Source organism: Bufo bufo, chromosome 6 (genome assembly GCF_905171765.1).
Source record: "Bufo bufo chromosome 6, aBufBuf1.1, whole genome shotgun sequence".
Classification (NCBI taxonomy): Eukaryota; Metazoa; Chordata; class Amphibia; order Anura; family Bufonidae; genus Bufo; species Bufo bufo.
Window position 1 is genome coordinate 170,570,139 of NC_053394.1, and position 27,454 is coordinate 170,597,592.

Consider the following 27,454-nt stretch of genomic DNA (forward strand, 5'->3'; position numbering starts at 1 on the left):
TGTGGAGGTGTAGAGAGCCAAAAAATTTAGAATTGTGTCCATGTACCAATATTTATGGACCTGACTGTATGTATGTATACCAATCAATCACACCCTATTTGGGGGTGTCTATTTTTAGGGTGCTATAGCTATGTAGGGGCTAGTGGTGGGGTTTTTTATGGTCTTGATACATTTATCCTTTTCGTCTGATTGTGTATTATGTAGCATATTTATATTTTAGAAATCTATGAGGTTTTCATGAGTTCTACCTTTTAATATTTTTGTATGTATTTGTATTTTGTATTCTGTGTGTCTTCTGCGTGGATATGTGTTGCGTAAGTTGGCAAAAAGGGTGCGTAGTGTAACAGCGGGTTACCACTGAGGGAAGGAGTCCGTTTGGACTTCTAAACGCATATGGTGAAATACCCGCTAGTAAAGGACACTATACATCAATAGAAAGCGCTTCCCCACAAACTATACCAGCCCACATATCCATGACAGCCTATCCCGATATGTACAACCAGCGGACCTAGACCACGTGGGACGCCAACTCCATGTGGGACGGCGAGCTTGCCGCGAGCACATCGGGAAACACAGAGAGCAGAGAACTCTGCCGGGCAACTCGCTGGAGAGGAGCGGCCACGCATACAGGAGACATCGCAAAGGTAACAGCAGGCAGGATATTGCCTCCGTGTGGGACGCCACAGGAGCGATTTAAACAATACCTGCCTGCTATAGGATTTAACCCATTGAAGGTGCTAAAGTAGTCGCACCACTCACTTAATGTAAAGCTGGATTTTTAAAGGTGTAAACAGCTAATACACAGTAGCACAAGCCAATGAGAGATATTCTAAATATTATTGCACTGTGGACATATAAAAAGTACACCACTATAATTATACATTCAGTGGATTATCCCTGTCTGCACAACCAAACAATTATATATATCCAGTGGATTATCCTTGTCTGCACAGCCAAACAATAATTCCAATGATCAACTCACAATTTCAACATCTATAGACTATAGTGGCTGACAACTAACCAAAGGGCAACCCAAGGACCATCATACTACTGATGAACTGAGATTTTAAACTTTAAACTCCTGTAAATCACTGAGATTTTCAACTTTTAACTCCTGTAAATTACTGAGAAATAGTGACTTTACTCTAGGAGGGATGATTTTGAACACCGCATTACCATCAGTGATATAGCTTTTTACCTATATTTCCATTTTACATATCCTGGCGGATTTTTGATTATCCTTTATCATTTTTTATCTATACATTTTTTGCACATTTTATTTGTATATTTTAACCATACGAAGGAAAATAAATTTATCTATATTAAATACATCCCGTCTGCTCCCTACTTGTTTGCAGATACAGTGTGCCAGTCTATCAACCACAACTGCTCAAGAAAAAACACCAAACGATCATCAATGGTCCAGAGGGAACAGAATAATAATTACTACCCAGACTTGGATCAGTTGACATCGTCTATCCACAATCTATATCAAGTTACTCACCAAGCAGACTTTAGGTTTAGATTGAGCCGCAATGGTTAGAGCTCCTGCGATAATGTACTGTAAAAAACAAAAAACTTCTAGTTAGAATTATTAGATAAGTTTGTATCTGTTCAGTATGGCCAGAAAAAAAGAGTATAAAGAATTATCAAAAACCGACATCACAGTCTACAAAAACTGGGGCCCCAATATATGCAAACTCTTAACATCAGTCCTTAAAGGGTCTGTCTCACTTCAGCAAATGGCACTTATCATGTAGAGTTTAAGTTAAAGGGGTTTTCTGGGTTCAGAGATTAACCCAGACATAACCACATTTTCACCCAGGCAACCCTCTGATATTAGCATCGGCGCATTTCATGCTCCAATGGTCTCCCTTGCCCTGCGCTGAATTGCTCAGGACAAGGGCTTTTTTGTTTATGTTTTGATACTGCTAGACAAAGGCTCTTATGGGTGGGCTTTAGCACTACCCTAACCGTTTAACAGGCTAGGGCAGCCCTAAAGTCACGTGTCACGTCACAGGGCACACTGCTGGGTGGAAGCCTCCGACCAGCAATCCCTATGGAGAGGCCGGTACGCCACCGGATCTCCTAAAAAAGCCTTTGCCCTGCACAATTCAGCACAGGGTAAAGGAGAGCATAGAAGCATGAAATGCTCCGATGCTATATTTAGGGGGCTGCCTGGGTGAAAATGTGGGTATGTTGGACAACCCCTTTAATGCAAGCCACTTACTAATGTATTGTGATTGTCCATATTGTCTTCTTTGCTGGCTTGATTCATTTTTCAATCACATTATATACTGCCCATTTCCAGGGGTTCCAGACACCGCTGAAGTGTAGATACATGGTGGCCAACACTGGAGCTGCTGCATACGTGTGCCTATGTGGGCTCCCCACTGTGCCAGCCAACATAAAGGTTGGCACCTTTTCCTATAGTGTGGAAGCACGGCCACCACTTCTGGATTGCAGGATGGTTATAACCCCTGGAAACAAGCTGTCACGGATCAGCGGATGTGAACCTACTGTGCCAATGACTGGCTGTACCCTGGAGGGGCGTGACTAAGCAACTACCTGGTCTTCGCTAGAGCCTCTGATGGTGAGGATAGACTTGGGCCGTTAGAGTAGTTGCCAGGTGCCACTCCAGAGCAGTCCCAGAGTCAGTAGCAGCTGGTTCAGGCAGACCAGAAGATACCCGAGATTGGTGCCAGCAGTACAGGCGTGGTGGACAGGCAGGGTCGTGACCAGGAGCAACAAAGCGGGAACCGAAGGATGAGGCAGAGGCGTAGTCAGACAGGCAGAAAGTCTGGGCTGGAGGCACAGGTACAGGTCAGGCAATCCAGGTCGGCAACGGGAGAGACAATACAAGCAGGCAGGGATCAGACGATAAGTGGAGTCCAGGGACAAAGTATAGGTCAGGAACACAAGTGGTTATCAAGCTCTTTAGCAACAGACTAGGACACTCAGGCATCTGGGAAAAGGGCTGAGCCCCTTAAGTATGTGTATGAAAGCCAGGGTTGGTCAAAGAGGTCACCTGACCCAACCCAGCCCAACCCCGGTAGTGATGCGTACCGCCCTTTTAAGCAGTGACACATGAAACCAGCCAAACTCATGCTGTGTCCAGGGCTGAATGGAAGCTGTGGAGCGGAATCCTCAGAAGCAACATCACTCACACACAGAGTGTCCCGGACTGCAGCGGTAACTTGGAAGCACTGGCCACCGATCACCGAAGAGCACAACACCTGGGACCGCGGCGATAAGCAGGGGAACAGCGTCACACAGCAGACGTTGTTACAAAAGCAATGTATAATGTGATGGAAAAAATTAATCAAACCTGTAGAGGAGGCAATATGGACAATCACAATATGTTAGTAAGTTCCTTGTATTACTGCTGTCTACATAATAAAGGTCTTTTGCTGAAGTGAGACAACCCCTTTAAGTCACAGTCAAGTATCAATTGCCACCATAAGGTCAGATTAATGAAGGAATTGTCCAGAACTTAAATATTGATAACCTTTCCTCAGTTAATTGGATTGGTGGGGGTTCGACTCCAAGGATCTCTGATGATCAGCTGTTGAAAGGGACTGTGGCACTCATGGAAGTGCTGAGGCCTCTTCCCCGGGCCTATGATATCACATGCATTAGTCATCTATGGTTTTCTGCAGCTCAGTACCATTATAGTGAAAGAGATTGAACTGCAATACCAAGTGCAGCTGCTACACATTGTACGTTGCTGTGTTTGGTATAGAATAAAGAGGTTGCAACACTTCCCCAAGTGCCACAGGTCAACAACTGATCAGCAGGGGCAATGGGAGTCAGAACCGGATCAATCTGATATTGATGACCTATCCTAAGGATAGGTCATGCATATTTAAACCCTGAAAAACCCTTTAAAACGTTCCCTTTCCATATTAAAGGCATTGTTCACCTTTGGTAACTGTTTCTTCAGACACCTTAGCAAGTCCAGACTACCAATGGTAATCATACTTACGTAATCCCTGCCACTGAGTTCCGACTCCATCACTGCCCAGCCACTTGAACAAGGCCTGGATTTTCCACGTTAACATCTGGCTTGTCATGGTTCACGTGACCTCTGCAGCAACTGACTGGCCTCAGCGGTCTCGTCTCACCCATGTGGCAGGTCACTGAGTCACATGCAGACATTGGCTGCAGCAGTCACGTGACCCATGAGATGCTGACCCAGGACAACCAGGGACCTGAAGAGCTGGTTGTGCAACGTTGGAGCCAGAACCCAGTGGTGGGGTCAAGTAAGAATATTTACAGTCATGGGTCCGGTCACTCTTGGGCTCTGAAGATACAATCCCCAAGAGTGTATAACTCCTTGAAGGAGGTCATAAATGTAGTTGCCAACTTGGGATACCTCTTTATTTGCCAGAACATAAAGCCTCCAACAAAAAACAGATCTTACTCTGGTGAAATTGGCCTATTAAGGCATTACTGTACATGGTCCATATGGACTGGTGGCTGGTTCATGCAGTTTTATATCTACCACCTTATTTTGTTAAAATGGCCGGACCATTGTACAAACAAGATTGCAAGCTCTTGTGAGCAGGGCCCTCACTGTTCTTGTTTTAATTGTTGACTTGTTTGTTGCTAATGTATGATTCTGTTTTTACATGAACCCCTGATTTATAAAGTGCTGCGGAATATGTTGGTGCTATATAAATAAAGATTATTATTATATTCATGTGAATGGGCACTGTGAAATACTACAGTTTCTATTGATATATAAGTAAGATCACCTAGATAATCTTATAGCAATTAATTCATTTCCAGGCTGATTTTACTTAAGAAACGGGTTATCGTAGTGAGTCGTATTTTTTATTTTTTTTGGAGTATTGGATTGTGGTGATTAATATCACCTTGGTGGCCCTATTTAAACTTTTCACTGTGTATTCAATTACCCCTTAATTCCACATTTTTGTTCCCTGTAGTGTCTACTTTTACCTGTGCTTAAAATAGGGTTGCTAGGTCTATCTGTTGAAGGATGGAGGACACAGAAGCAGTCTGCATGCAAGGTCAGATTACTGACAGCCAGGGACTGTAAGTAAATGATTAAAGCCAGGTTCTCCCCAGCAGCTGATAACAGTGCCTGGGCTGTGTGCACTTCTCCCTGTCCCTGCACTTGGCAGATGCTCCCTCACTCAGCAGAGCTGGAGAATGCAGAGTGGAACCAGCGCAGACCAGGAAAGGGAGATCTGCCATCTGCTCAGTGTATAAATGAAAGCAACATGTGGTAAGAGGACCCCTTTGTGCTGCAGGAGATTAACCCTTTAGGGGGGAGGGCTCTGGTTACTGACACTTTTGGGGGGCTATTGTTTACTGGCTAGTGAGGGCAGGCGGAATTAGCCTCAGGGTGAGGGCAGTGGCGGCCATCTTAACTGAATAGTGAAATTGCAGTTTTATGCAGACTGGTTGCTAAGGGTTGAATCTTATTAAATATGGGGTAAGTCAGTCTAATAATAACTGATTCTGGAATATCATGTTATTAGTAACTTCATATATGAAAATTGAAATTAGGGTCTAAATGTGACAGTTATCCTTTAACCGCTTGCCGTCGCACTAACGCCGAAAGGCATGAGTGCGGCGGCTCTCCCAGGTCACACTAACGCCGAAATGCGTCATCTCGTGAGACCCGAGATTTCCTGTGAACGCGCGCCCACAGGATCGCGATCATTGGCTGGCAGGCTGTAGATTTTTAAAAGATCCAATCAAAGAGGTATGTCAGACGCTATTTACAAAATAGTGTCTGATATACCTGCTACCTGGTCCTCTGGTGGTCCATTTTGCTTGGATCGACCACCAGAGGACACAGGCAGCTCTGTAAGTAGCACCAATCACCACACATACACTACAACCCCCCCCCTGTCAATTATTAACCCCTTATTAACCCCTGATCACCCATATTAGACTCCCTGATCACCCCCCTGTCATTGATCACCCCCCTGTAAGGGTCCCTTATCACCGCCAGTTACTTAGCTACTTGTTAGGTAGTTAGCGCCCAGCCCACCGCACCGCAGTCACTGATTAGGCGCTGATTAGGGTCATCGCGACTATAACCTTCACATGGGAGGGGTGGACTTCAATGACCAGATGTTGGCTCCGTATTTAGTGTCCCGCCGCACCAGACGCTGTATATTTAATTCAATTGGCTGTATATAATAGTTTTGTTCTCTACAGTAAGGCTGGGAGAACAGGATCCTTCCTAAAATTCCAGGAAGAGATCATTTCGGAAATCCTGTATCCAGGAGGGTCCGTGCCCCAAGTCCCTGATGTAGTGAGCCGGCTACATGGCAGACACTTCCCCAGTGTCTATCCTGGTACCCCAACTCAACGTTCCCCAAGAAAAAGATGTTGTGTCTGTAGCAAGGGTGGAATAAGGCGTGACACCACCTTTTTTTGTCCTGACTGTCCTGACCAGCCTGCCCTATGGATAGGGGAGTGTTTCCGCAAGTACCACACACAGGTACACTATTAGTATAGGGATTGCGTGACACAGGACAGGCACACAGGGGTCTTAGGGCCCTTTCACAAAGAGCTGCTGCAAACCTCTCCTTTCACCTGGGACAAAGTGCATAATGTACTTCGCCACATCTCTGTGCGATTTGGACTTTGCACATTGTCCCATGGGGAAGGAGAGGTTTATCCTCTAAAGGTAAAAAAAAATAAAAAATCACAGGTAAGCAAAAAAGTTAATCTTCTGTTTCAAAAGTTCAATAAAGTTTATAAAAGTTAATGTTCTGTTCAAATGTTATATAAAGTTAATGTTAATAAATTTATTGCTTTGCGGCCTGTTTTTTAATTTTTTTTACCTTCTAGGTGGACCAAGTGATCAACCAGCTGCAAGACAGCATTGCGCTGCTGTCAGATTACACAAAAGTCGGTGTAAGACGAGATTTCTCCTCTGCAGTAAAAGATACGTTTGTCGAGGCTTATGAGCTGAGGGGCGGTGTTCATATGCTTTGGCAAACACTTTGTTTAAAAATAAAAAAAATATAAAGTTCCGGCAATGATTTATTCATCCACATCGATTGATGTGAATGGAGAAATCGGGTTTGCCAGGGCATACGAGCTGAGTGGGTTTGGATGTTGGGCGGAGCTCCTATGTCCTGGCAGAAGCCTTTCCCCTCCTTTTTTTTTTTGCACATCTTTTGGCAGAGATTTTTTCATCCACATTGATCGATGCGAATGAAGAAATCTGTGCCGTTCATTTTTTCTTTCAGCCTAGAGGCTGAACTCATTACTAGAGTTGAGCGAACACCTGGATGTTCGGGTTCGAGAAGTTCGGCCGAACTTCCCGGAAATGTTCAGGTTCGGGATCCGAACTTCGCCCCAAACCCGAACCCCATTGAAGTCAATAAGTACCCAAACTTTCCGGCACTAAAAAGGCTGTAAAATAGCCCAGGAAAGGGCTAGAGGGCTGCAAAAGGCAACAAAATGTAGGTAAATCCCCTGCAAACAAATGTGGATAGGGAAATGAATTAAAATAAAAATAAAATAAATTGAAATTAACCAATATCAATTGGAGAGAGGTCTCATGGCAGAGAATCAGGCTTCATGTCATAGCAGAGAATCAGGCTTCACGTCACCCACCACTGGAACAGGCCATTGTCAGATATTTAGGCCCCGGCACCCAAACAGAGGAGAGATGTCCCATAGCAGAGAATGAGGCTTCATGTCATAGAGAATGAGGCTTCAAGTCATAGCAGAGAATCAGGCTTCCTGTCATAGCAGAGAATCAGGCTCCACGTCACCCACCACTGGAACAGGCCATTCTCAGATATTTTTAGGCCCCGGTACCCAGACAGAGAAGAGAGGTCCCATAGCAGAGAATCAGGCTTCATGGCATAGCAGAGAATCAGGCTTCATGTCATAGCAGAGAATCAGGCTTCACGTCACCCAACACTGGAACAGGACATTGTCAGATATTTAGGCCCCGGCACCCAGACAGAGGAGAGAGGTCCCATAGCAGAGAATCAGGCTTCATGTCACCCACCACTGGAACAGGCCACTGTCAGATATTTAGGCCCCGGCACCCAGACAGAGGAGAGAGGTCCCATAGCAGAGAATCAGGCTTCATGTCACCCACCACTGGAACAGGCCATTGTCAGATATTTAGGCCCCGGCACCCAGATAGAGGAGAGAGGTCCCATAGCAGAGAATCAGGCTTCATGTCATAGCAGAGAAACAGGCTTCAAGTCATAGAGAATCAGGCTTTATGTCATAGCAGAGAATCAGGCTTCATGTCATAGCAGAGAATCAGGCTTCATGTCATAGCAGAGAATCAGGCTTCATGTCATAGCAGAGAATCAGGCTTCATGTCACCCACCATTGGAACAGGCCATTGTCAGATATTTAGGCCCCGGCACCCAGACAGAGTAGAGAGGTCCCATAGCAGAGAATCAGGCTTCATGGCATAGCAGAGAATCAGGCTTCACGTCACCCACCACTGGAACATGCCATTGTCAGATATTTAGGCCCCGGCACCCAGACAGAGGAGAGAGGTCCCATAGCAGAGAATAAGGCTTCATGTCATAGCAGAGAATCAGGTTTCAAGTCTTAGCAGAGAATCAGGCTTCACGTCACCCAACACTGGAACAGGCCATTGTCAGATATTTAGGCCCCGACACCCAGACAGAGGAGAGAGGTCCCATAGCAGAGATTCAGGCTTCATGTCATAGCAGAGATTTAGGCTTCATGTCACCCAACACTGGAACAGGCCACTGTCAGATATTTAGGCCCCGGCACCCAGACAGAGGAGAGAGGTCCCATAGCAGAGATTCAGGCTTCATGTCATAGCAGAGATTTAGGCTTCATGTCACCCAACACTGGAACAGGCCACTGTCAGATATTTTTAGGCCCCGGCACCCAGACAGAGGAGAGGTTCATTCAACTTTGGGTTGCTCCGCAATATAATGGTAAAATGAAAATAAAAAAAGGATTGAATGAGGAAGTGCCCTGGAGTACAATAATATAAGGTTAAGGGGAAGTAGTTATAAATGTTTAATCTGCACAAGGGATGGACAGGTCCTGTGGGATCCATGCTTGGTTCATTTTTATGAACGTCAGCTTGTCTACATTGGCTGTAGACAGGCGGCTGCGTTTGTCTGTAATGACGCCCCCTGCCATGCTGAATACACGTTCAGACAAAACGCTGGCCGCCGGGCAGGCCAGCACCTCTCCAAGGCATAAAAGGCTAGCTCTGGCAGCGTGGACAATTTGGAGACCCAGAAGTTGAATGGGGCCGAACCATCAGTCAGTACGTGGAGGGGTGTGCACACGTACTGTTCCACCATGTTAGTGAAATGTTGCCTCCTGCTAACACGTTCTGTATCAGGTGGTGGTGCAGTTAGCTGTGGCGTGGTGACAAAACTTTTCCACATCTCTGCCATGCTAACCCTGCCCTCAGAGGAGCTGGCCATGACACAGCTGCGTTGGCGACCTCTTGTTCCTCCTCTGCCTTCTCCTTTGGCTTCCACTTGTTCCCCTGTGACATTTGGGAATGCTCTCAGTAGCGCATCTACCAACGTGCGCTTGTACTCACGCATCTTCCTATCACACTCCAGTGCAGGAAGTAAGGTGGGCACATTGTCTTTGTACCGGGGATCCAGCAGGGTGGCAACCCAGTAGTCCGCACACGTTAAAATGTGGGCAACTCTGCTGTCGTTGCACAGGCACTGCAGCATTTAGTCGCTCATGTGTGCCAGGCTGCCCAGAGGTAAGGACAAGCTGTCCTCTGTGGGAGGTGTATCGTCATCGTCCTGCGTTTCCCCCCAGCCACACACCAGTGATGGACCCGAGCTAAGTTGGGTGCCACCCCACTGTGAACATGCTTCATCCTCATCCTCCTCCACCTCATCCTCGTCCTCTAGTAGTGGGCCCTGTCTGGCCACATTTGTACCTGGCCTCTGCTGTTGCAAAAAACCTCCCTCTGAGTCACTTCTAAGAGACTGGCCTGAAAGTGCTAAAAATGACCCCTCTTCTTCCTCCTCCTGGGCCACCTCCTCTTCCATCATCACCCTGTTTTCTCAAGGAGACATAGAAGTGGTATTGGAACGCTGATAACGGCGTCATCGCCACTGGCCATGTTGGTGGAGTACTCGAAACAGCGCAACAGGGCACACAGGTCTCGCATTGGAGGCCCAGTCATTGGTGGTGAAGTGGTGCTGTTCCGCATTGCGACTGACCCGTGCGTGCTGCAGCTGAAACTTCACTATGGCCTGCTGCTGCTTGCACAGTCTGTCCAGCATGTGCAAGGTGGAGTTCCACCTGGTGGGCACGTCGCATATGAGGCGGTGAGCGGGAAGGCCGAAGTTACGCTGTAGCGCAGACAGGCGAGCAGCGGCAGGATGTGAACGCCGGAAGCGCGCACAGACGGCCCGCACTTTATGCAGCAGCTCTGACATGTCGGGGTAGTTGTGAATAAACTTCTGCACCACCAAATTCAGCACATGCGCCAGGCAAGGGATGTGCGTCAAACCGGCTAGTCCCAGAGCTGCAACGAGATTTCGCCCATTATCGCACACCACCAGGCCGGGCTTGAGGCTCACCGGCAGCAACCACTCGTCAGTCTGTTGTTCTATACCCCGCCACAACTCCTGTGCGGTGTGGGGCCTGTCCCCCAAACATATGAGTTTCAGAATGGCCTGCTGACGTTTACCCCGGGCTGCGCTCAAGTTGGTGGTGAAGGTGTGTGGCTGACTGGATGAGCAAGTGGAAGAAGAGGAGGAGGAAGCCGAGTAGGAGGAGGAGGCAACAGGAGGCAAAGAATGTTGCCCTGCGATCCTTGGCGGCGGAAGGACGTGGGCCAAACAGCTCTCCGCCTGGGGCCCAGCCGCCACTACATTTACCCAGTGTGCAGTTAGGGAGATATAGCGTCCCTGGCCGTGCTTACTGGTCCACGTATGTGTGGTTAGGTGGACCTTGCCACAGATGGCGTTGCGCAGTGCACACTTGATTTTATCGGATACTTGGTTGTGCAGGGAAGGCAAGGCTCTCTTGGAGAAGTAGTGGCGGCTGGGAACAACATACTGTGGGACAGCAAGCAACATGAGCTGTTTGAAGCTGTCTGTGTCCACCAGCCTGATTGACAGCATTTCATAGGCCAGTAGTTTAGAAATGCTGGCATTCAGGGCCAGGGATCGAGGGTGGCTAGGTGGGAATTTACGCTTTCTCTCAAATGTTTGTGATATAGAGAGCTGAACGCTGCCGTGTGACATGGTTGGGATGCTTGGTGACGGAGGTGGTGGTGCTGGTGGTACATCCTTAGTTTGCTGGGCGGCAGGTGCCAACGTTCCTCCAGAGTCGGAGGAAGAGGCCGAGGCGGCAGCAGCAGAAGAGGTAGCAGGGGGAGCCTGAGTGAGTTCCTTGTTTTTAAGGTGTTTACTCCTCTCCAGTTCATGCTTTGCATGCAGGTGCCTGGTCATGCAGGTTGTGCTAAGGTTCAGAACGTTAATGCCTCGCTTCAGGCTCTGATGGCACAGCGTGCAAACCACTCAGGTCTTGTCGTCAGCACATTGTTTCAAGAACTGCCACGCCAGGGAACTTCTTGAAGCTGCCTTTGGGGTGCTCGGTCCCAGATGGCGGTGGCCAGTAGCAGACGGACTCTCTTGGCGGCGGGTGTTCTGCTTTTGCCCACTGCTCCCTCTTTTGCTACGCTGTTGGCTCGGTCTCACCACTGCCTCTTCCTCCGAATTCTGAAAGTCAGTGGCACGACCTTCATTCCATGTGGGGTCTAGGACCTCATCGTCCCCTGCATCGTCTTCCACCCAGTCTTCCTCCCTGACCTCCTGTTCAGTCTGCACACTGCAGAAAGACGCAGCAGTTGGCACCTGTGTTTCGTCATCATCAGAGACGTGCTGAGGTGGTATTCCCATGTCCTCATCATCAGGAAACATAAGTGGTTGTGCGTCAGTGCATTCTATGTCTTCCACTGCTGGGGAAGGGCTAGGTGGATTCCCTTGGGAAACCCTGCCAGCAGAGTCTTCAAACAGCATAAGAGACTGCTGCATAACTTGAGGCTCAGACAGTTTCCCTGATATGCATGGGGGTGATGTGACAGACTGATGGGCTTGGTTTTCAGGCACCATCTGTGCGCTTTCTGCAGAAGACTGGGTGGGAGATAATGTGAACGTGCTGAATCCACTGTCGGCCACCCAATTGACTAATGCCTGTACCTGCTCAGGCCTTACCATCCTTAGAACGGCATTGGGCCCCACCAAATATCGCTGTAAATTCTGGAGGCTACTGGGACCTGAGGTAGTTGGTTCACTAGGACGTGTGGCTGTGGCAGAACGGCCACGTCCTCTCCTAGCACCAGAGGGTCCACTAACACCACCACGACCATGTCCGCGTCCGCGTCCCTTACTAGCTGTTTTCCTCATTGTTACCGTTCACCACAATAAGAAAAAAATTATTTGGCCCAATGTATTGAATTCAAATTCAGGCCTTTTTTTACAGGCACCAAACACTATCTGGCTATCTATTTAGGTACCGTATTACACTAATACAGGCACAGCAGTAACGACAGATTTAGCTGAATATAAATTGTAGGCCTAGTATTTAGACGCTGGATGACAGGTATACGTTTACGGACAGAATTAGACTTGGAAATGCACGGTAGTGTGTGAAGTTATTGAGGATGACCCTATCAGCACCTTCAATCTAATATACCCTTTTATGGATAGATTTAAACTTGGCCTGATACAGCAGAAAACAATTATTTAGGGAATTGCTAAGTTGGGAATTGTATTCAACCCAGAACAAAAACTGTGCTTCGGCAGACAGCAGACAGTATTACAATTGGCTAGCCACAGCTGAAACACCAGATTTAGGGTACTGCTATTTTGGCAATTGCATTTTACCCTTCATTAAAATAGCAAGCACAGCCAAGCCCCTGATGTAGGATATAGCAAAAAAACAACAACACACTATTGATGGTTAAAAATGGACTTGGTGGCAGCTTGTGCTGGCGCACCACAAGACACGTAAAGGCCGCCGATCAACCCAGAAAAAAGGGACTGAAAAACGCTCTGGGCAGCCTTAAAACAGTGAGCAATTGAATAGCAGAGGTTGTATGATACACAGCTGTATATCGATCACTTCATTAAGTAAATCACTGCCTAATCTCGCCCTAACAGCAGCAGCTGCATCCTATCCCTACACTGATCAGAGCAGAGTGACGTGCGACGCTACGTGACTCCAGCTTAAATAGCGGCTGGGTCACATGCTGCACTGGCCAATCACAGCCATGCCAATAGTAGTCATGGCTGTGATGGCCTCTTGGGGCAAGTAGTATGACGCTTGTTGATCGGCTGCTTTGCAGCCTTTCTAAAAGCGCCAAGAAAGCGCTGAACACCGAACCCGAACTTTTACGAAAATGTTCGGGTTCGGGTCCGTGTCACGGACACCCCAAAATTCAGTTCGGGTTCGCTCATACAGTTCGGGTTCGCTCATCCCTACTCATTACCCCTATGCTCAATATAAGGAGAATAGCAGAGACTCCTAATGCTGGCCATACATGTAATGATTGTGGAGACCCTCAAATGCCAGGGCAGTACCAACACCCCACAAATGACCCCATTTTAGACAGAAGACACCCCAAGGTATTCGCTGAGGGGCATATTGAGTCCATGAAAGATTGAACTTTTTGTCCCAAGTTAGCGGAAAGGGAGACTTTGTGAGAAAAAACAAAAAAAAAAATCTATTTCCGCTAACTTGTGGCAAAAAAAAAAAATTTCTAGTGTCACACATGTGGTATCGCCGTACTCAGGAGAAGTAGGGCAATGTGTTTTGCGGTGTCTCTTTACATATACCCATTCTGGGTGAGAGAAATATCTCTGTAAATTGACAACTTTGAATAAAAAAATGGGAAAAGTTGTCATTTACAGAGATATTTCTCACACCCAGCATGGGTATATGTAAAAATACACCCCAAAACACATTGCCCTACTTCTTCTGAGTACGGCGATACCACATGTGTGACACTTTTTTGCAGCCTAGGTGCGCAAAGGGGCCCAAATTCCAATGAGTACTTTTAGGATTTCACAGGGCATTTTTTCGGCATTTGGATTCCAAACTACTTCTCACGCTTTAGGTCCCCTAAAATTCCAGGGCAGTATAAATACCCCACAAGTGACCCCATTTTGGAAAGAAGACACCCCAAGTTATTTTGTGAGGGGCATGGCGAGTTCATGTAAAATTAAATTTTTTGTCACAAGTTAGTGGAATATGAGACTTTGTAAGAAAAAAATAAAATAAAAATTATTTTCCGCTAACTTGTGCCCAAAAAAAAAATATTCTAGGAACTCGCCATGCCCCTCACGGAATTCCTTGGGGTGTCTTCTTTTCAAAATGGGGTCACTTGTGGGGTATTTATACTGCCCTGGCATTTTAGGGGACCTAAAGCGTGAGAAGTCGTTTGGAATCCAAATTCGTAAAAAATGCCCTGTGAAATCCTAAAAGTACTCATTGGAATTTGGGCCCCTTTGCACACATAGGCTGCAAAAAAGTGTCACACATGTGGTATCGCCGTACTCAGGAGAAGTAGGGCAATGTGTTTTGGGCTGTATTTTTACATATACCCATACTGTGTGTGAGAAATATCTCTTTAAATGACAACTTTTTATTTTTTTTTATACAAAGTTGTCAATTTACAGAGATATTTCTCTCACCCAGCATGGGTATATGTAAAAATACACTCCACAACACATTGCCCTACTTCTCCTGAGTATGGCGATACCACATGTGTGACACTTTTTTGCAGCCTAGGTGCGTAAAGGGGCAGAAAGTCCAACAAGTACCTTTAGGCTTTACAGGGTTGCTCACAATTTAGCCCCGCCCAAAATGCCAGAACAGTAAACACACCACACAAATGACCCCATTTCGGAAAGTAGACACCCCAAGGTATTCACTGAGGGGCATAGTGAGTCCGTGGGAGATTTTTTTTTTGCCAGAAGTTAGCAGAAATGGAAACTTTATATATTTTTTTTTTCTCAGAAAGTGTCATTTTCCGCTAACTTGTGAAAAAAAATTAAATCATACATGAACTCACCATGCCACTCCGCGAATACTTTGGGGTGTCTTCTTTCTAAAATGGGGTCATTTGGGGGGTATTTATACTATCCTGGCATTCTAGCACCTCAAGAAACATGACAGGTGCTCAGAAAGTCAGAGCTGCTTCAAAATTCCGAAATTCACATTTTTGTACCATAGTTTGTAAATGCTATAACTTTTGTGCAAACCAATAAATATACACTTATTAGATTTTTTTTATCAAAGACATGTAGCACAATAAATTCTGACACAAACTTGTATAGAAATGTAATTATATTTGAACAATTTAACCAGAGAAAGTTAAAAATACACTTTTTTTGAGAAAATTGCGGCCTATTTTGATTAATATCGGAAAAACAAAAAATCTTAGCAGCAATCAAATACCACCAAAAGAAAGCTGTATTTGTTAGAAGAAAAGGAGGTAAAATTCATTTGGGTGCCAAGTTGCATGACCGAGCAATAAACCGTTAAAGTTGTGAAGTGCCGATTTGTCACTAGGGGGGTATAAACCTGTGGTCCTTAAGTGGTTAAGGAGGACGTCAGTTCTCCTGACATGTTTATTTTAGGAAATACTTTTGCATCTTCAAGGAGTTATACTCCACCTTCGTTCTGAGAGGTTCTCTTCATACCGAATACTACAGCAGTAAATAACAAAGAGTAATAGTCCAACAAAAAGAACTATAGAATTTTTCTGTTCCTACTCAACTGTAGATTCAGCATGAATTGGTACTAAGTTACACTTTGCAATCTATTGCTATTTGCTAAGGAGTAATTGCTGATGATTTATTGCACGAAATGACTATTCCTAAAGTTTATAATAATCATCTATCTCAATATTCAATTAATTATTTAGTCGTATCTGTGAGGACTCTGGCATCTGTGATAACTTTAGGAGCCACAGCCTAGAATGTTCATGAAGTACCTGATATTGAATATATATTTGTATTACTTGTAAGTACAGTTAACAGGTAATGCTGTCTTACAACAGTACCTCCAGGTTCACAAGGTAAGGACTACTATAACCTGAGTCACCTAAAATTAAAGCTATTTATAACTGTACCAAACCTCAGATATTTGGCTAAATCATATGACCACGGAGCAATAATACCCACCTGTTGTAGATTTACTTTGATATAATACATTACAGTATAGAAATGATGGTACTTACAAAAATTGTCCCCCAAAAAGGAATACCACTTGGTAATGTTATGGTGAAACATGTGAAACCCAAACCAATTCCCAAGCCAATCTCCAAGATAGAGGAAACAATCAATACAATCTAAAAAAAAAAGAAGGAAAAAAAAAAGATGTTAAATTTTAGCCAACACCACCTATTTTTGCATATAGTAAGCCAGGACTTTATCCGGCCAAACCACTATGCATTGCTGTGCTGAGAGGATTGCTATGCCGACCAGCCAAGGGCCAGCTGGTCAACTTATCAGTGTGACAAAAAATGAGCCAATCCCAGAGCTAGGCAGGGGATTTAACCCCTTAAGGACTCAGCCCTATTTCACCTTAAGGACTTAGCCATTTTTTGCAAATCTGACCAGTGTCACTTTAAGTGCTGATAACTTTAAAACGCTTTGACTTACCCAGGCCGTTCTGAGATTGTTTTTTCATCATATATTGTACTTCATGACACTGCTAAAATTGGGTCCAAAAAGTAAATTTTTTTGCATAAAAAAAATACCAAATTTACCAAAAATTTTTAAAAATTTGCAAATTTTAAAGTTTTAATTTCTTTACTTCTGTAATACATAGTAATACCCCCAAAAATTGTGATGAATTTACATTCCCCATATGTCTACTTAATGTTTGTATAATTTTGGGAATGCCATTTTATTTTTTGGGGATGTTATAGCTTAGAGGTTTAGAAGCAAATTTTGAAATTTTCCAAATCCCACTTTTTATGGACCAGTCCAGGTCTGAAGTCACTTTGTGAGGCTTACGTAATAGAAACCACCCAAAAATTACCCCATTCTAGAAACTACACCCCTCAAGGTATTCAAAACTGATTTTATAAACTTTGTTAACCCTTTAGGTCTACCACAAGACTTCATGGCAAATTGACATAAAATTCTCCAATATAATCCATTTTTTCCAGGAACAAAGCAAGGGTTAACTGGCAAACAAAATTCAATATGGGTTGCCCTGATTCTGTAGTTTGCAGAAACACCCCATATGTGGTCCTAAACTACTGTTTGGCAAAACGGGAGGACATAGAAGGAGGGGAACGCCATATGGGTTTTGGAAGGCAGATTTTGCAGGACTGGTTTTGTTTATACCATGTCCCATTTCAAGCCCCCCGTTGCACCCCTAGAATAGAAATTCCAAAAAAGTGACTCCATCTAAGAAAGTACACCCCTCAAGGTATTCAAAACTGGGTTTACAAACTTTATTAACCCTTTAGGTGTTCCACAAGAGTTAATGGCAGATGGAGAAACAATTTTGGAATTTCTATTTTTTGGAAAATTTTCCATTTTAACCCATTTTTTCTAGTAATAAAGTAAGGGTTAACTGCCAAACAAAACTCAATATGGGTTGCCCTGATTCTGTAGTTTGCAAAAACACCCCATATGTGGTCCTAAACTACTGTTTTGCCAAACGGGAGGACATAGAAGGAGGGGAACGCCATATGGGTTTTGGAAGGCAGATTTTGCAGGACTGGTTTATTTACACCATGTACCCTTTCAAGCCCCCTGATGCACCCCTAGAGTAAAAACTCCATAAAAGTGACCCCATCTAGGAAACTACTGGATAAGGTGGTTGTTGTTTTGGGACTATTTTAGGGTAAATATGATTTTTGGTTGCTCTATATTACACTTTTTTGAGGCAAGGTAACAAAAAAATTTAAATTCTAAAATGGTTTCTACATTCGCTATTAAGTTTTGTGGAACAACTAAAGGGTTAACAAAGTTTGTAAAGTAACTTTTGAATACCTTGAGGGGTGTAGTTTCTTATATGGGGTCACTTTTTTGTAGCTTCTAGTCTAGGCTACATCAGGTGGGCTTCTAATGGGACATGGTGTAAATAAACCAGTCCATCAAAATCTGCCTTCCAGAAACCATATGGCGTTCCCTTCGTTCTATGCCCTGGCGTGTGGCTATATAGCCATTTACGACCACATATGGGGTGTTTCTGCAAACTACAGAATCAGGGCAATAAATATTTAGTTTTGTTTGGCTGTTAACCCTTGCTTTATTACCGGAAAAAAAGGATTCAAATGAAAACATTTTTGGCACCGTTTTTATTTTATATTTGTAACGCTGTTCATCCGAGGGGTTTGGTCAAATGTTACCGACGATTCCTAATATGTCTACATTTTAAAATTCATTTAGATTTTACACTATATTATCATTTTAGGAACAAAAAAAATATATTTTAGTATCTCCATAGGGTGGGAGCTACAGTTTTTTTTTTTTGGTGACCATCTAATGTAGGGGCCCATTTTTTGCGGGATGAGATGGCGGTTTTATTGTCTCTAATTGGGGGTGCATATGACATTTTGATCACTTTGTTAGGTGACAAAAAATGGCTTTTTTTTACACTTTTTTTTTTTTTAACGCTGTTCATCCGGGGGGGTTGGGTTAAATGTTATTTTTATAGAGAAGATTTTTACGGACGCGGCGATGCCCAATATGTATGGCTCTCAGACTTTGGAGACACTAAGCAGGCATCCTCAAACTGCGGCCCTCCAGATGTTTTAAAACTACAATTCCCACCATGCCCTGCTGATAGCTGTAGGTTGTCTGGGCATGCTGGGAGTTATAGTTTTACAACATCTGGAGGGCCGCAGTTTGAGAATGCCTGCACTAAAAGTAATATTTTTGGAAAAAAAAATTGTTTACGTGTCTCCAAAGTCTGAGAGCCATAGTTTTTTATGTTCTCTAGGGGACTGTTGGGGATTATAAAAATGTAGTACTCCATGGAAGTGTGATACTCCCTGAAGCAATCGATAACGCAGAGGCCCGGATGATCGGGGCACGTGTCACATTGAGTGGTGGTGTCCTTCCGTATCCCTCTCCTGCGACACACTCTGCACTTTTTTTGGGTTCGTCCCTTCTTTCCAGTATGAGGGACCACACCTGGAAAATGTTGGCCAGGGACGATCCGGGCGCCTCCAATTCCCGAGGTACTCCGGCCTGCTCTTTCCCGGTCCGAAAAGATCAGGGCCTTGAGGACTGCCTCATAGAATTGGAGGAATGTCCCTCTGCTGCCAGCGCTTCGGAATAGTACAAAAGAGTTGTACAAGCAACCTGCACCAAGTAGACTGCAACTTTTTTGCACCATGCCTGGGTTTTGCGCATGGCATTATATGGCTTGAGGACTTGATCAGAGAGATCAACTCCTCCCATATACCGATTGTAGTCGACAATACAATCGGGCTTGAGGACCGTTGCCGCGGTACCTCGCACAGGGACAGGGGTGATGCTGTTACCGTGGATTGTGGACAGTATAAGGACATCCCTCTTGTCCTTATACCTGACCAGCAACAGGTTTCCACTGGTAAGGGCACAGGTCTCACCCCTGGGGATAGATACTTGGAGAGGGTGGGCAGAAAGGCCGCGTTGATTTTTCCGCACGGTCCCACAAGCGGACGAGGATCTGGCGGCAAGGGACCTGAATAAGGGAATGCTAGTATAAAAGTTATCAATGTACAAGTGGTAACCCTTATCTAGCAGTGGGTACATAAGGTCCCACACGAGTTTCCCGCTAACACCCAGAGTGGGGGGACATTCTGGGGGTTCAATACGGGAATCTCGCCCCTCGTACACACGAAATTTGTAAGTGTACCCTGAGGTACTCTCACAAATTTTGTACATTTTCACGCCATACCTCGCCCGCTTAGTGGGAATGTATTGGCGGAAACTGAGTCTCCCCTTGAACGCAACGAGAGACTCATCAACCGCGACCTCCCTTCCAGGTACGTAGTCCTGCGCAAATTTGGCCCCGAAGTGATGGATGACCGGCCGTATCTTATACAGACGGTCATGGGCAGGATCACCTCGGGGGGGGGGGGGGGGGGACATGCTGCATTATCTGAATAATGCAGACATTTCCGGATGGCCTCAAACCGGGGGCGTGTCATGGCCATACTGTAGAGTGGGGTCTGGTAGAGGACGTCCCCACTCCAGTATTGCCTGACACTGGGTTTTTGCACTAGACTCATGTGCAGCACGAGGCCCCAAAATGTCCTCATCTCGGCTGCACTGACCTGCGTCCAGCCACCGGGTGTAGCCAAAAAGGAGCCCGGGTGCTGAGCAACGAACTGTTGGGCATACAGGTTCGTCTGCTACACCATCAGATTCACAAATGGGACACTGAAAAAAAAAATACAAAAGTCCATTTCAGTGAACCCCACTGTGGGAATCTGTATTCCTGGATTGCCAACAAAATCCGGAATCTCGGGCTCAAAATCCACTGGGGGACACCAGCTAAGTTCACCGACAGGGGGCTCCGGTGGGCTTATTTGGTGGGCCGGGAAACCAGTACAAGCCCCAGGGCGGCTTGTACTAGGGTGGGCCACAGGGTCCCTAGCATGTGGGGCCCCTGGTTCCGCCTGGCGGCGTCTCCGCCGCCTTGGGGGCTCATCGTCATCAGATGATGATGAGGAGGATGCGGATGAAAAGAGGAACGTGGGGTCATCTTCATCCTCACTGGGGCTCTCGGAGTCAGAGGCAAGCTGGGCGCATGCCTCCTCCACCGAGAACATCCGGCGGGCCATGGGTATGTGTGTGTGCGTATGTATGTGCGTGCGTGTAAAACTTTATTGTATGTGCGTGTGTGTGGGGGCACGGATGTTCACGTACTAAAAAGTTAAAAAATAATAATAAAAAGCTCAAACTTGCTGATCAGCGGTACAACTCTGATCAGCAGTGGGGCGGCTGATGCGCTAACAGTAGCCGGACGCTAAGAGTGCCGGCCAGTCAGCGCACGCAAAAAAAAAGTTGTGGGGAGGGGGGTCAAATGGCAGGGGTGGGTCTAGGGTCTCACAGCTAAGTGCTGTGGACCCCAACCACCAGAAACAAAAAATCTGATAAAGTGTTTTTTTGTTCCCCTAACTAACTTTTCCCTTCTATCCCTGCCTAATGGTGCCTCTCCCTCACTGACCCTAACCTACCTGTAGGGTGATCGGTGCAGGAGGGTGATGGGTGCCGACGAGGGTATCGCAGGAGCTGGTGAGGATGGTGCTGGACTGTGCAGGTGCAGCAGCAGGAAGAGGAGGGGAGAGAGGAGCGCCGGGAGTTTGAATCTCCCGCCTCTCTCCAGCACCAATCAGCACCATGAACAGCACTGCCACCACCAATCAGCACCACGGCCAGCACCGCCTCTCCCAAATGCTCGGACTGTGATTGGTGGTGTGTAATCACACCACCGATGACCGTCCTTTTCCGGTTCATCGGGTCACCGGAGACCCGAATGGACCGGAAACGCAGCAAACCGCAGGTCTGAATTGACCTGTGGTTTGCTGCGATCGCCGATGCGGGGGGGTCACATGACCCCCCCGGCGCTGTGACAGGATGCCCGCTGAATGATTTCAGCGGACATCCTGTTCCGATTAACCCTCGCCGCGCCGCAATCACGTTTTAAAGTTAGGACGTACCGGTACGCCCTGGGTCCTTAAGGACTCGGGAAACAGTGCGTACCGGTACGCCCCAAGTCCCTAAGGGGTTAAGACTGCTAATTCCTGATTAACTTGACTTTAATTTTGTTTATATCAGGACTTTATTTTGTGTGATATCCTATTGACTTTCCTGGCAAACTGACTACTGTTGTTTACTGCATTGGCTGTGTCTGCCTCTCCTGGTTTTACCCTGCTTGCTGACTTCTCTGTGTACCTCCTTTGTCATTCTGAAAGGGCTGGCACTACTGTGCCTGCACCAGGCTTCTGTTACCGACTCCCCAAATATAACCTAGGTCCTTAGTAGCAAAGTCCATCTAGCTTTGAAGCAGGCTCTGATGAAGAACCTAGGCTTAGCCTTAGCAACCTACCTAAAAGGAGTCTACCTGTAATTACCTACATCCCCAGTATCTCAGGTGCATAATATAAGGTTCTGCAGTAGCTCAGGTGTACATTATGAGGTTTAAAAGCATCCTAGTTGTATAGTGACTCTTTTAGGACTGGTCTCTTTTGGGCTTTTTGGATAAAGCAATTTTTTCAGTTTTTTATCACTGCATTCCAAAAGCCAAAATGTTTTGTTCTTCCATCAACATGACTGTAGGCGAGTTTTGTGATGGGGCACCATTTAGGCATACATATATCTTATTGATAATCTTTAATTAAAAGTGTTATGTCCCAAAGCATATTCTGATTTTTTCAAACCAGCCCCTGGATCTGAATAATTTTGTAATTTCATGTAATTAAAAATTTTGCATAGCCACTGAGTTATTCAAAAAAAAGGTATCTGTTTAGCGCCACCTGCTGTTCTTTTCCCTATTTTTTGTCCATCTCAATGAGCTGGTTGAACACGCTCAGTTTAAAGAGAACCTGTCACCTCTCCTGACATGCCTGTTTTAATACCTTTGTGCATTCCCTATGTAATAACAATTTTGGAGCATCTATTCTTATGTTTGTATGTTGTGCCATTCCTTTATTATTTCTACTAGAAGTTATGAATACATTGCTAGCAGTCTGCAGTAAGAGTGGTGGTAACCAGTCGGGGGTGTGTCCTTACACAGATTCACTCTATCCAATCACTGTGCAGGTACACACCCCCAACTGGTTACCACCACTCTGTACCTTACTGCAGACTGCTAGCAATCCATTCATAACTTCTAGTAGAAATAATAAAGGAATGGCATGACAGGGGCGTTGCTAGGGTTTCAAAAGATCCTGGGCCCAAGCCCCAATGCATATTGACCAATTCTCTAAGTCGACCAACCGACCCCAACACCGCAAGCACTAGCACTGAAGACATTTTACTGTACTTGCTATACAGCTATACCTCTCACATCTAGTGCCTCCCAGTTGATGTCTCCTCTGATGTAGATCTTCTCTGTCATCATCTTCTCTATTCGGTCCGGACAACTTCTCTCAGCCGCCTCGTCTTTGCAGAGTGTGACACACGGACATCTTAGTTTCCTCACTTTTCTGTACCTCCAAATACTATTCTGAAGAAAAATGAGTGCCATACAAATAATCTTCCCATAGTAATAGTGCTCCTCATAGTCCCACCAATAGTAATTCGCTTCTAGAATGCCCTCATTAGTAATACTGCTCCCTACAGTGCCTCCAACAGTGATAGTGCTCCCAAGAGTGCCTTCATTAGTAGAAGAGCCCACCAGTAATAATAATACCCTTACAGAGCCCCCAGTAGAAATAAGCCCCCCCCATGGTAATAAAGCTCTCTGAAGACCCCTCAGTAGTAATAAGGTTCCCACAGTGCTCTTAATAGAAAAAAATGCGGATCTATAAGTCCCTCCTATAGAGCCCCCAGTAGTAATAAGAATGCCTAATGTCCCTTGGATTTAAAATGCCCCCACAGTGCCCCCCATATTTATATTGACCCAATACTGTTATAATGCTCACCCTGAAGTGCCCCAGTATTTATATTGCCCCCTACTGTTATAATTCTCACCCTGAAGTGCCCCAGTATATTAAATCGCCCCCTACTGTTATAATGCCCCTACAGTGCCCCCCAGTATTCATGTCGCCCCCCTACTGTTATAATGCTCACCCTGACGTGCCCCAGTATTTATTTAAATTGCCCCCTGCTGTTCCCCCTGTAGTTATATTCCTCCGTTTAGTGTCCTCAGAAATTATAATTCATCAGCCCCTCCACCATACAGTCCCATATAAATAACATTATTTCCCTCCCTCCATCATAGTCCCATGTAAATATCATCACACCACCTCTCCAGCCCCCTCTAATATACAGTCCCATGTAAATAACATCCCTCTCTATCTACAGCCCCCTCCAAAATACAGTTCCATGTAAATAACATCACACCATCTCTCCTACCCCCTCCAATATACAGTCCCACGTAATTAGCATCACCCCCTTCCGAGCCACCTTCAACATACAGTCCCATGTAAAGAACATCACCCCCTCCCCAGCCGCCCTCAACATACATCCCCATGTAAATAATATTACCCCTCAACATTCAGTCCCATGTAAATAATATCACTCCCTCAATTTTCAGTCCCATGTAAATAACTTCCCTCCCTTCAGCCCTAACATACAGTCCCGGTTAAAAAAACACAACTCCCAGCATTGCTCTGCCTCTCCCTTCACTTACCTCTCCTCATGTAGCAGACCTCACCATAGATTCTTCCCAGGACTTCTCTTCACTGCTGAGCCGTCCTCTCCTGCACTGGTCACATGATGTGACATCATCGCAGGTCATTTTCAGCTACTGCATTTAGCACTGATCACATGACCTGTGATGTCACAATAGGTCCTTCAGCTCTTGCAGGGCATTAGATTCAATTGTATTGCCGTCCTGAGGACGGCAATACAGTTGTATCTATCTGGCAGGCAGTACATTCAGGGCCTGGGACAAAACATCAGAGGCCCAGGCCCCGAATGTTTTAACCTAGCAACGCCCCTGAATAGAGCCATAAGAATAGATGTTCCAAAATCTTAATTACATGGTGAACGCATGTAGCTAATAAAACAGGCATGTCAGGAGAGGTGAAAGTAGGGTTGCCACCCGTACGGGATTGACCAAGCTTTTCTTAGACCCGGGCACAGGATTCATTCAAACTGCAGTGTGGACGTCCGACCGAGACTCCGATGATCCGATCGCATAAGCTGTCACTGCGGCGGCCGTGTGATCAGCTGTCCCTCCCTCCTCTACAGTCTCTACAGTGATGCCAGGCAGCGCAGCCTCAGAGTCAGAGGAGAGCGCTGTGTTCACTCACTGTTCAGTCTCCGGTCTCCCTCGCTCCTCCTCGCTCTTCCTCGCTCCTCCCCTGCCTGCCTCCCAGTCCCTCCCTCCTTCTCTCTGATAAGGAAGTCAGGTCCACAGGAAGTGACATCAGAGAGAGAGAGGCAGGGAGATCCGTGGGAGAAATCATTCTTCTCCAGTCCAGCTCCAGCAGCCTGCCCAAGTAGTGCCCAGCCCAGTGCCCACTGTGCCCTGCCTGCAGAGTGGTTTTTCAACCTGTGTGTGACCAAGACAGTCCTACCACCTGTCCTAGATAGGCACTTCTAAGAAGGTATATAAAACATTTGAAGTGTGTAAATGTAACAGTGTTTAAAGGGTTTCTACCACCAGAAATACTGTTATGTAGCTGACTGATATAGCGATGCGCAAATGTCAGCACTACATAATAGTATGTTTCTAACATTAGTCCCTGCAGCATTTTTGTAAAAAATTCACTTTTATTATATGCTAATGAGCCTCTAGGTGCTATGTGGGCGTAAAATCAGCACCTAGAGGCTCCGTCCACTCACCATGTATCCCGCCCAGGTCCGCTATTCTGCCCGCCCCGCTCTCTTGATTGATGCCACGGTCCACCGCATCATTGACGAAATCCCGCGCCTGCGCCGTTCACTTCTGTCTTCGGCGCAGGCGCAGTGAGTGAAGGCTGCTCTCCTGATGCCGGCTTCCTCACTGTGACGTGAAGGCGCAGTGAAGAATCCGGCACCAGGATCGCATCATTCACTCACTGCGCCTGCGCCGAAGACAGAAGTGAACGGCGCAGGCGCAGGATTTCGTCAATGGTGCGGTGGACCGTGGCATCAATCAAGAGAGCGGGGCAGGCAGAACAGGGGACCTGGGCGGGATAATGGGTGAGTGGACGGAGCCTCCAGGTGCTGATTTTACGCCCCCATAGCATCTAGAGGCTCATTAGCATATAATAAAAGTGCATTTTTTACAAAAACGGCTGCAGAAAGAAATGTTAGAAACATACTGTTATGTAGTGCTGACATTAGCGCATCGCTAATGTCAGTCAGCTACATAACAGTATTTTCTGGTGGTAGAAACCCTTTAACCCCTTAAGGACACAGAGCGTACCGGTACGCCCTATTTCCCGAGTCCTTAAGGACTCAGGGCGTACCGGTACGTCCTAGCTTTAAATCGCGATTCCGGCGCCGCGGGGGTTAATCGGAACGGGATGCCGGCTGAAATCATTCAGCCGGCATCCTGTCACAACGCCGGGGGGGGTCATATGACCCCCCCGTATCGGCGATCGCAGCAAACCGCAGGTCAATTCAGACCTGCGGTTTGCTGCTCTTTTTGCTGATTCTGATCCCCGCGGTCCCTGGCGGGATCAAACTTCAAAATGCCCCATATACATTTTTTTCCACCCCCCCCTGCACCCCTGAATGGTTTTATGGCGGCGGGTGGTGCAGGGGGGGGTGTTGCGGGCGGTGCGGCAGGCGGGATCGCGATCCCCCGCCCGCCTCCCCTTGAATAATCGTTGGTGTACAGTGGTATACCAGAGTGTCAGCTCATTGCTGACACTCTGGTATAAACGGCTGACATCTGTTTCTAAGGATGAGCGAACCCGAACTGTATAGTTCGGGTTCGTACCGAACATTTTAGTAAAAGACCGGGTTCGGTGTTCGTCGTTTTCTTGGCGCTTTTTGAAAGGCTGCAAAGCAGCCAATCAACAAGCGTCATACTACTTGCCCCACGAGGCCATCACAGCCATGCCTACTATTGGCATGGCTGTGATTGGCCAGTGCAGCATGTGACCCAGCCTCTATTTAAGCTGGAGTCACGTAGCGCCGCATGTCACTCTGCTGTGCTTAGTGTAGGGAGAGGTTGCAGCTGCGACGTTAGGGCGAGATTAGGCAGTGATTAACTCCTCCAAAACACTTAAGACAGTGATCGATCTACAGCTGTGGATCATTGAACTGCTGCTATTCAATTGCTCACTGTTTTAAGGCTGCCCAGAGCGTTTTTCAGTCACTTTTTTCTGGGGTGATCGGCGGCCATTTTGTGGCTTGTGTTGCGCCAGCACAAGCTGCCAGCAAGTCCATTTAACCATCAATAGTGTGGTTATTTTTTTGACATATCCTACATCAGGGGCAAGCTGTCACAAAGTCCATTTAACCATCAATAGTGTGGTTATTTTTTGGCTATATCCTACATCAGGGGCAAGCTGCCACCAAGTCCATTTAACCATCAATAGTGTGGTTATCTTTTTGCTATATCCTACATCAGGGGCAAGCTGTCACCAAGTCCATTTAACCATCAATAGTGTGGTTATTTTTTGGCTATATCCTACATCAGGGGCAAGCTGCCACCAAGTCCATTTAACCATCAATAGTGTGGTTATTTTTTGGCTATATCCTACATTAGGGGCAAGCTGCCACCAAGTCCATTTAACCATCAATAGTGTGGTTATTTCTTTGCTATATCCTACATCAGGGGCTTGGCTGTGCTTGCTATTTTATTGAGGGGTGAAATACAATTGCCAAAATAGCAG

The 27,454-nt window shown here is 46.1% G+C and overlaps 1 protein-coding gene across 2 annotated transcripts in view; it reads right to left on the bottom strand.

Annotated features, from left to right (window-relative positions):
* Positions 1–27,454, bottom strand: part of LOC121003059 (membrane-spanning 4-domains subfamily A member 4A-like) — a 146,312-nt gene that overhangs the window by 59,769 nt on the left and 59,089 nt on the right. For both annotated transcript variants that reach the window (XM_040434615.1, XM_040434613.1), the window contains exons 2-3: positions 16,238–16,348; positions 1,505–1,561 (exon numbers count right to left, since the gene is read on the bottom strand). In XM_040434615.1, the coding sequence (XP_040290549.1) occupies positions 1,505–1,561; positions 16,238–16,348 (168 nt within the window). The remainder of the gene's footprint in view (positions 1–1,504; positions 1,562–16,237; positions 16,349–27,454) is intronic.